This window comes from Cotesia glomerata, linkage group LG2 (genome assembly GCF_020080835.1).
Source record: "Cotesia glomerata isolate CgM1 linkage group LG2, MPM_Cglom_v2.3, whole genome shotgun sequence".
Lineage (NCBI taxonomy): Eukaryota > Metazoa > Arthropoda > Insecta > Hymenoptera > Braconidae > Cotesia > Cotesia glomerata.
Window position 1 is genome coordinate 24,684,234 of NC_058159.1, and position 11,242 is coordinate 24,695,475.

The window sequence follows — 11,242 nt, forward strand, 5'->3', positions numbered from 1 at the left end:
CCACATCAATTTTTCATATATTTCATATATTTATATATATTTAGTATATAATATTTCATATATTTACATATATTTAGTGGGTAGGGGTGTCAGCGCCGAGTTTTAGTATGACGCTGCGTCGAGTCGCCACATATCCAGGCCAAACAGCTATGCCTAGAATCCGTAAAAAGGATTCCCCCCCCTAAGGAAAAAAAAAAACACACACACACACACACAGACATACAGACACCATCGCGGGAATAGTCAGGGAGGCTTCCTAGGACCTCGAAACGTCGAGATTCGATGAAAACTCGATTTTCGTAAAACGGGGTGAAAACAATAACTTCCCGATTTTTGAAAATCTTCGATTTTCTTAGCGAGAAGTTAAAAATTTATTTACTTGGGTGATTAAGCTAATAATAATCTATTTATAAATTTTAGAAACACTGAGAAAAAATCCACTGGTAGCTATATTAGTCAGAAAATCGGTTGAGCCGTACAAACTACCGGGAACTGACATAATTTTGCCAACAGGTACCACGGTACAAATTCCAGCATATAGTATCCATCATGACGAGCAATATTATCCAAAACCTGAAGTTTTTCAACCCGAAAGATTCAACGATGACGAATCTAGACACCCGATGGTTTATTTGCCATTCGGTGATGGTCCGAAAAATTGCATCGGCGCAAGATTCGCCGTTTACCAATCTAAACTTGGAATAATTACAATACTGAAGAATTATAGAGTCACACCTTCAGAACTTACAGAAGTCCCATATAAAATTGATAGAGCAGGTTCAGTTCTTACAGCCAAAGGTGGCATTAATCTTAAATTAGAAGCTTTAAATTCGTATAATTAAAATACTACATATATCATACACATTTATAATTTGTGAATATTACATTCATATCTATGTTTTGTCTAACATATGAAATTGATAATATTATTTTTATAATTATTACAAGTCAAATTATTAAATCATTAAATTATCAGAATTCAAGGCCTTGATGATGATTTTGCGGCTTATTATTAGTAACATACAAAAAAACATCATCTTAGCAAAAAAATAATCATTAATTTCTGTAATTTTAATGAAAATTTATTCGAACATAATCACATAATGTGTTCAAGTAATACTTGAGATTGTGAGATTTATGCATTGTCACTGTTTGTTAGTCATTGCATGAACATACACGTAAACTGCGCACTTTATCGAATGGACTTGTAAGATCTGTTTATGTCAGTTTATATTAAATCTCATTTTACATAAATCGCAGTAATTATCTTAAAAATAAATAAATAAAAAATGGAGCTGGGAGTTCAAGAAATTTTAGTGATAGTTTCGGGAGTTTTACTTACTATTTATTATTGGACTGTCTCTACACATAATCATTGGAAGCGTATGGGAATTTCTGGGCCAAGGCCATCACCGCTAGTTGGTAATATGGGTTCTTTTTTTGTGGGAAAAGTGTCTATAGTCGAACTGTTGGATGATTTGTACAACAAGTGGAAGAACGAAAGATTTATCGGAATCTTCAACGGGCGTACTCCGGTTTTGATGGTTATGGACCCCGATTTAGTTCGAAATATTTTAATAAAAGACTTCAATATCTTCCCGGGTCGCGGAATGCACATTAATGAAGCCGATCCTTTAGCTCAAAATTTATTCGCCATTGATGGGCATAAATGGAAAGTCATGAGAAGTAAATTAACTCCTATATTTACAACAGGAAAATTGAAACAGATGGTTGACTTGATGATCGAGTGTGTTGAACACTTTGAAAAGTATCTTAAAAACCAAGTTGGCAGTGGTAAAGTTGTTGATTGTCGTGAAGCTGCCGCGAAATTTACCACGGACGTAATTGGCAGCTGCGCTTTTGGGATCAACATGAACGCTCTTAACAGAGAAGACAGCCAGTTTAGAATAATAGGAAGAAAAATTTTCGAATCGTCTTATTTAAAATTGTTAAAGCGATTGTTTCAGGAAGCCGCTCCAAGATTTTGCAGGCTTATCGGGATGAAAGGAATGCCTAAAGAAAGTATCGATTTCTTTGTTAATACTATAAGAGAGACAATGGAATTTCGCGAAAAAAACAATCTAGTTCGACATGATTTAGTTGACATTTTGAGAGACATAAAGAAAAATCAAAATGAAATTGATTTTGGTAAGTTAATTTTTTTAATATTTCTATTTTTATATATAAAAAAAAAATTAACTTGAATCAAGTAAATAATTTTAAAGAATTTTATCTTCTTGATTTGAGTAGAAAAATTCTTAAACTAAGAAATTTTTCTTGGTTAAAGTAAAGTTTAGTTGATTTAAGAATTTTTCGTCTTGATCCAAGACAATGAAACTCTTCAAAATTATTTTCTTGGTTTAAGAATTTTTCTCTTGATTCAAATGAATTTTTTTTTCTGTGTACACTGAGAGAAAAAATTGAGCAATGTTGTAATACAAAAATAATTTGTTGAAAATTTAAAACAATTTTGTTTCTTAATTGAAAAAATCAAAATTTTTATCACAGTAACTTTATTGATGAAAAAATTTTCTAGATTTGGAAAAAAATAATTTTGGATAAAAATTTGCAAGTTGTCTATCTAAAACTGTTTTTTTCCAAATCAAAAAAACTTTTTTATAACACAAAAGTTACTGTGAGAAAAATTTTGATTTCTTCAGTTAAAAAATAAAACTGTTTAATATTTTCAACAAATTAATTTCTTGTCCCAACATTGCCCATTTTTTTCAAAATAAATTGTTTTCCTTATTGCATATGAAATTAATTGATGGTTTATTGAATTATTCTAGAGATTACAGAAAATTTATTGGCTGCCCAGGCGTTCGTTTTCTTTGCAGCGGGTTTCGAAACTTCTTCTACGACAATTTCCTTCGCGTTGTATGAATTGGCGCTTAATCTTAAAGCTCAAGAAAAATTAAGAGCTGAAATTTTGGAAACATTGAAAAAACACAATGGTCAATTGTCCTACGACATCGTTAACGAAATGAAGTACCTCAATATGGTTTTAGAAGGTATGCAGTATTATACTAATATACATTCTGTTAAAAAAATGTTAAATTGTTTTATCTTGATCGCAATCTATAAATTTTCAATACAAAAATTTGATTAAAGATTGCCAATGATATGAACTATAAATAATAATAACAATAATTTTGTACGTTTAGAAACACTGAGAAAAGATTCACCAGCAGGGCTATTGATAAGAAAGTCAGTAGAACCTTATAAAATACCAGACAGCAACATAACTTTGCCGACTGGTACAACAATACAGATACCAGTCTACAGTTTTCATCACGACGAGCAATACTATCCTAATCCAGAAGTCTTTGACCCGGAAAGGTTCAATGAAAATGAGAAGAGACATCCAATGGTTCATTTACCTTTCGGTGACGGCCCTAAAAATTGTATTGGCTCGAGATTTGCTGTTTATCAATCAAAACTAGGATTAATTGCAGTACTAAAAAATTTTAGAGTTACACCTTCAAAATCAACACGCGTGCCATTCAAAATTGATAGTAAAGCTTTGGTTCTTTCAGCGGTCGAAGGAATAAATTTGACGCTTGAACCTTTGAAATAATTTAAATATAAACTAATTTTTAATAATCTTGAGAAAATATTCTTAAAGTGATTATCATTTCTTTTTTTATTAAAACAATCAGATTTCTTTAGCTACAATGTAATTAATTGTCGTAAATAAAAAGGACATATAAATTTTTTTGAATGTAATTAATCACTTCAAATAATGAAATTGTGAGCGGAATTTTAATTTATTATATATTATTATTTTTATTAAATTATCGAACTTGAATTATACCGGCCATTTTAATGTAATACACTGATAAAAAAATTTGACTCAAGAGAAAAAAAATTCTTGCGTCAAGAAATTATTCTTAGTTTAAGTAAATTTTTCTTCAATAATTTTTTTTCTTGGCTCAAAAGTCATTTTCTTTAAAATGGTATTTTTGGTTCCAGATTTTTTATCTTGAATCAAATTAACTTTTTTATCAATGCATGCATTATAACTAAAAAAATATTTTATATTGTATATTATTTCAAATATTCAAAATATGAATAATTTGTATTGATTTAATAATTAAAACAAAAAATTAATTCATTAAATCTTTATCCGTTGCTACTACGTATGCAGTTGATTTATTATCTCAATTACTGATTACAGCTCGACTAATATCAAGTCATAACTTTCCGTACATTAATCCAAATGTTTTAAATAAAAATTATATTTAGTAAAAAAATTTCAAGTATCAATGGAAGTGTAATTAAATATGGTACTGTGAGCAGATTTTCAAATTTATCGCAAGTCAAAAAATAAATAAAATAAGTAATATTTTATTGTCCGTTATGTAATTTGTGATATCATATTTACCAGTCATTCATCATGATATGCAGTAGAGATATATATACTTTGTATAGATATGATCAATTTAATGCTCAGTCATGCTTGTTACTCAGCTTTTTATTAGTACGTCGTATTTCTCGTGCATTAAATAGTAGTTAAAGTGCTGAAATTCGATTAGTAAGTACGTAGTAATTTAAAATAATGGATTTCGGCTTACAAGAATTGCTAATAATAACTGTAGGAGTTATTCTTGCATTTTATTATTGGTCAACATCAACGTACAATTACTGGAAGCAATTAGGCGTTCGTGGTCCAAAACCAACGCCGCTTGTCGGCAACATGGGTCCGGTTTTCTTCGGCAGAATGTCAATAAACGAATTATTGATGAAACTATATAAGAAGTGGAAAAGTGAAAGCTTTATTGGAATCTACAATGCAAGATTTCCGGTGCTAATGATTACCGATCCCAATCTAGTGCGTCATGTTTTAATAAAAGATTTCCATGTCTTCCCAGGTCGCGGAACAAAAGTAAATGACAACGATCCTCTAGGACAGCACTTGATTAGTCTCGAAGGTCATAAGTGGAAAGTAATGAGAGCTAAATTAACGCCGATTTTTACCACTGGTAAACTTAAGTACATGGTTGATTTAATGATTGATTGTGCGAATCATTTTGAAAAGTATCTAGAAAATAAAATTGGGAGTGGTAAAGTGCTTGAATGTCGCGAGATAGCGGCTAAATTTACTACAGATGTCATTGGATCTACGGCTTTTGGAATTAATATGAATGCGCTTGAAAATGAGGACAGCCCGTTTAGAATAGTAGGACGAAAAATATTTGAGCCGTCTGTTTACAATATGATAAGACGAATGCTTTTTGATTATTCACCGAGACTATTAAAGCTTCTCAACATGATAAGTTCACGTAAAAATCACACTAATTTCTTCATCAATTCTATTCGAGAGACTATGGAATTTCGGGTAAGAGAAAAAATCATTCGTCACGATCTGGTCGATCTGTTGATGGACATAAAGAAAAATCAAAATGACATTGATTTTGGTAAGAAATTAATTTTCAATATTTTGTAATAACTTATTTATTCATCCGCATCATCAATTATTTCGCGTTGCAGATACCATAAGAGCGTACGTATACCGGCGAAATTTACCGTTCAAAAGGAATAAGAAAATATCAAAAAATTTTTTTTCGAGAATCAACGTATTAATAATCTAGAAGTATAATAATAACAATAAAAAAATAGTTTTTTTAAATTTGAATTTTTTATTAGTTTTATGCTTCTAGATCATAATTATGTCGATTCACGAAAAAAAAATTTTGATAAGCTCTTATGACTTCCGGGGTAGGAATCAGAAAAGCTGTAAGTGTGTATCAAAAACTTCAAATTTTAATAAAATTGTTTCTTGTCATTATTATAGTACCCCAAGCGACACGTACATTTTTTTGGTAATATTTTGCTGTATTTAAGTTAACAATTATTAATTTTTGACTTCTTATTCTTTATTAAAAAATTGATGTGAAGTTTTCATTGTTGTCGCTTTTCGTTGCTATGGAGATCACTTTGGCAACGGTTACCATGGCAACGGTTGAATATTAATGATTAAAATTTGCAAAAATATTGATTAATTAAATTGTCGATATAAACATTTTGACAGAAGCGCGCAAAGCGCGTTCGATTTTCTAGTTTAATAAAATCTTTCAAAAATATTTTCAAAATTTTTATTTCATGATGATTGAGACTCGATTATAATTAAGTCAATTCACAGAAAAATTGAAATTTGTAATAAAATTAAGAATACTTCTTGATCATAATTACGCCAATTTCCAAAAAAAAAGTTTTGGTACGCTCTGACGGTTTCCGGGTAGCATAGGCCGTATAATAATCTTACGACTTTTTAGCATCTGTAGCGCAATTCAATAAATATTAATTTCAGAGGTAACTGAGGGTCTTCTGACATCTCAAGCTTTCGTTTTCTTCCTCGCCGGTTTCGAAACTTCGTCAACCACGATTTCTTTTGCTCTATATGAACTTGCGACTTCTCCCAAAGTTCAAGAAAAATTAAGATCTGAAATTCGTGAAACACTGAAATTAAACAACGGTCAGTTATCATATGATGTGATCAATGAGATGAAGTATCTTAATATGGTCATACAAGGTTTGAATTACTGTTAACAATAATAATTTTTATATGACTTAGTTATATTGGATTACTTATATAATTTTATTTATGTTCATATCTAGAAACTCTGAGGAAGAATCCACCAGTTTCAGTATTACGAAGAAAATCAGTACAACCATACAAATTACCTGGAACTGATATAACCCTGCCTACTGGTACAGCAATACAAATTCCAGTATACACTTTACATCACGATGAACAGTATTATTCAAAGCCTGAAGTATTTGATCCCGAAAGATTCAATAAAAATGAAGCAAAAACTTCCCTCTCAGGAATTTATTTGCCATTTGGAGATGGTCCAAAAAATTGCATTGGGGCGAGATTCGCTAGTTATCAATCGAAACTAGGACTGGTTACAATATTGAAGAACTTTAGAGTGTCGCCTTCCGAATCTACTACAGTACCATACAAAATTGATAAAACCGCCATAATATTATCTGCCGCTGGAGGCATGAATTTAAAATTTGAGCCATTAATTTAAACTTTCGTACATTATGTAATTGTATTTGGCATAAATAATGTTAAATTAATTGAACTATTATTACATACAGCGACTTTTCATCTTTATTTATTCTGACTTAATTATTAATTTCTTAAAAATACATTAATAAATAAATACAACAATACAAAATACCATATTATATTATATATTGCATATTGTTATTATTGCATTTTATTTATGAATATTGTAATATGTAATGTAACAGACTCAATATTTATTTTTATATATATGGGCGGCCCTTAGAAAACATTTATTCTAAAGCCGTTAAATTTAATAAACAAGTAAATAAATAAAAATAAATACATGCTACTATTATTAATCATCAGGGCCTGGAAGTTGGGGCAAAAAAATTAAAAATAAAAAAAGAGCGAAATTCACACGACAATGCCTAGCAATAAAACAATAGCGAGCAAATTCACACGCATAATTTATGTCATAGCCTAGAAATTAAATGTCAAAACAAAATAAGTTTGGCAGCAAAAACACGTGTGTTTATATTGAAGAACTCTGAAATTAGCTGTAAAATGAAATATAAATAAATTTATTACTTGGTGCGCTTGCAGACAAAAAGTAAGACAAAAAATAATACAAAAAATAAGACAAAAAGTAAGACAAAAAATAAGACATGAAATAAGACAAAAAGTAAGACAAAGAATAAAACAGAAAATAAGACAAAAAATCTGGAAATCGGTTGACCGCGCAGGCCAACCCTAGAATTTCCCGCTAAGTTTGGATTTCAAGCGCCTTAGAATGAGTTTTTGGTTAATATTTGAGCTTTTAAGCTTAAAGCACTGTTTTCATATATTGAGCTGTTTGAGCTCAAAATATATTTATTAAACTATAACTTTTGAATGCGTCGTTCGATTTTCATTTTTTAAAAAGTATTCGACGCAGTTTTTAAAGCACAAAAAGAAAATCTATAGGTTCATATTGATTGGCTGAGGAATCTCAGATATTTTTTAAAAATACCGAAAAATAATTTTGTGAATTTTTAAACAACTAAAACTTTTGAATGCGTTGTTCTATTTTAATTTTCGAAAATGCATTCGAAGCAGTTTTTCAAGCACAAAAAATGTATGTATAACACAAAATATCTATAGTACAAATTTATATTATAATATTTATAGCTTAAAGAGCTCAATATATGAAAAACGGTGCTTTTAAGCTTAAAAGCTCAAATATTAACCAAAAACTCATTCTAAGGCGCTTGAAATCCCGGTCTGGGCTGTTTTAAGGAAACTTAGCGGGAAATTCTAGGGTTGGCCTGCGCGGTCAACCGATTTCCAGATTTTTTGTCTTATTTTCTGTTTTATTCTTTGTCTTACTTGTTGTCTTACTTTTTGTCTTATTTTTTGTATTATTTTTTGTCTTACTTTTTGTCTTATTTTTTGTATTATTTTTTGTCTTACTTTTTGTCTGCAAGCGCACCAAGTAATAAATTTATTTATATTTCATTTTACAGCTAATTTCAGAGTTCTTCAATATAAACACACGTGTTTTTGCTGCCAAACTTATTTTGTTTTGACATTTAATTTCTAGGCTATGACATGAATTATGCGTGTGAATTTCGCTCTTTTTTTATTTTTAATTGTTTTGCCCCAACTTCCAGGCCCTGTTAATCATTAATCAGTAAAATAACATAACATAATATACTATTCAAAAATTTATATATGATCAACATTCGCTAAATGAAATTTAAAAAAAATTAATCATTACGCATCTGTATTTTTTTGCTGTCTCTGGTGTTTCCTATTTAGCTGGCCTCTAATCATGTATTGTATATTGAGTTTATTAACAAAAACATACACAGAAGAAAAAATGTTCTTGAATCAAGTATATAATTTTGAAGAACTTGATTTAAGGAAATTTTACTTTATTCAAGAATTTTTTGTCTTGATTCAAGACAATTACCTTCTTCAAAGTTATATGCTTGGTTCAAGAATTGTTCTCTTGAATTAAGTTAATTTTTTTATCAGTGTAAAAATTATTTATTTAAATGATCATGAAATTTTTTTCAGAAAATGCCAAAATAAAAACCCCGTTAAAAGTTACAGCTATTAATATTGATTTTTAAGGGTCGCGAATTAAAATTTTCCATTTCCTGTTTAAATTACATGAGAAACATAGACTCGAAATTTTGTAATTTTATATTTTGCAATACAAACGGCTTACCAGTTAGCGCAATACATATTTTTGTAAGAAATTAAACGCTCTTCAAAAAAAAGTTTTTTATAATTTTCGAATAAATTTACTTTTTAAAAAATGATTCAAAGTCAAAGATGGACCTATCCTAAAGTCGTAATTTTATTTTCATTTTTAGCAAAATCTTTATCTTTTTATCATTAAAATACATTTAGAGTTGAAGTTTAAGTCGCTCACAAACACTTTGAACAACAGTTGGAAAGTAAGAAGTTAACGGATAATCGACCATAGAATATGCATTCTTATATAGATAGATAGATACATGTAATTCCAAGGTATTATACACTGATAGAAGGATTTAGTAACAAAATTTTTATTCATTTATTTGGGAGAAACAAATATTTTGTACCTATCAATATTATTTGTTACAGCTTAATAAATGATTTCTTTATATTAACAAAGCCTCATTACATTTAAATAAATATTTAATTCCACCAAATAATATTTAGTAACAGGTACTAAATATTTCTTTGGCAAGTATTGTCGGTAGATGGCTATGCTTTAATTCCAATGTTTATGTGATACATAACCTATTCACTGACTTAGATTATTTTATTCAGCTTGATTTTGGGAGATTTATTAAACCTTTAAAAACACACATACTCCCAATAAATATCTTCTATTTATGCCTTTTCTCAGTGGAGTTTAGTTTACATTTTTTAATTTGTCTATTATTGATGTGTTAAAAACTTGTTTAATTTTAAATTTTATAAAGGTCTCAAACGAAAAAATATAATTTAATGAGATTCTTTTCTTTATAATACATTATATTTTTACTTAAAATTATTTATTTTTATTATTTTTATTTATTTTAAGTTAAAAAGTTAGGTTACACGCTAAAATTAGTTAAAAAATTAATTTCTTTGATACCAATAAATCATTTGTTAAATACTACTAAATATTTATTTAGTGGAACTAGATGAGCTTTAATAAATGATTTAGTACCTATTACTAAATATTTGGTAATGAAAGGTTTGTTACTAAATCATTTAGTATCTGTTACTCGACAATAGATACATATGCGGAGTTACCGTGAGTTGGCAGATTTGCAAACAGCATTAATATCGGAACCAATGGCTTAGACTCATTAAATTTAACTTTGCTATATAATTGATAATTTTCGTTAACATTAGTATTTATTTATTGTTTGTATTGTACTTTTCAATAGTGTGACAAATCTTCTAAGTGCTATTTAATTACGTTACAGCGATAATAACAGAATTTTTCTTATTAAAATTTTGCAGTCATAATACCTTTTTCTACCTGGAGAAGAAAACAATACCCTCAGTTCTCTACTATCTATACATATAATTACTGACCAGGTAGTCTGAGAAAAAACAATACATTGACATTTAAATATCAATAAAGATTGTCAGTAAAAAGGGATTAGAGATCATTTTTCGTAGACAAAAATAACAGAAGGAGTTTGTTAATTGCATCCTATTCAATAAATTATTCACATAAATCTATTGCCATTTTTTAAATAGACTTCATCATTTTTCTTATAAATTTTAAAGGTCTATCTATATCTTATCTGGTAAATTTTTTAGAAAAACAAGTCAAGTCCAACGCACAGAAAATTTAATTAAAAAAAAAAATACAGTGTATAAATTAAAAAAAAAATTTTTAATACATCTACTCAGAAATTCTAAACAACAATGAAATGTAAATTATTTATTTTTATAATAAAATTTCTAACTCAGGAAAACTGAATGATATTAATAAACAATTATTAAATAGAAATAAAAAAATTAAATTTTGGAAGGAATTATAAAATAAGCTTCTCAATGTAATGTTTGTATTAGTCAGATTTTTATTATTATTTTCTTTAATATATTTGAATAAATAAAACTATTTTTGCTAAAAATTAATTATTTTATTTACAAATTTATGTCAATTATTTAAAAACATACAAATTTTAAAATATTTACAATATCAAAAAATTCCCATTCATTCCTTATTACTTATTACGTATGACATTT

General features: G+C 28.4%; 1 protein-coding gene across 1 annotated transcript; it reads left to right on the forward strand.

Annotated features, from left to right (window-relative positions):
• Positions 1-1,110: 1,110 nt before the first annotated feature.
• LOC123259079 (probable cytochrome P450 6a14) lies at positions 1,111-7,187 on the forward strand. Its single transcript, XM_044719346.1, has 6 exons — positions 1,111-2,148; positions 2,790-3,011; positions 3,165-3,575; positions 4,557-5,417; positions 6,311-6,532; positions 6,619-7,187. The coding sequence occupies exons 1-6, from the start codon at positions 1,290-1,292 to the stop codon at positions 7,035-7,037; spliced, it is 2,994 nt and encodes a 997-aa protein (XP_044575281.1). The 5' UTR covers positions 1,111-1,289; the 3' UTR covers positions 7,038-7,187.
• Positions 7,188-11,242: the final 4,055 nt, after the last annotated feature.

Bases quoted from the DNA above. Each gene is read 5' to 3' on its own strand.
- LOC123259079 (XM_044719346.1), top strand. From the start codon at position 1,290: ATGGAGCTGGGAGTTCAAGAAATTTTAGTGATAGTTTCGGGAGTTTTA. The intron at 2,149-2,789 runs GTAAGTTAATTT...GAATTATTCTAG, and splicing joins TCAAAATGAAATTGATTTTG to AGATTACAGAAAATTTATTG. The intron at 5,418-6,310 runs GTAAGAAATTAA...TATTAATTTCAG, and splicing joins TCAAAATGACATTGATTTTG to AGGTAACTGAGGGTCTTCTG.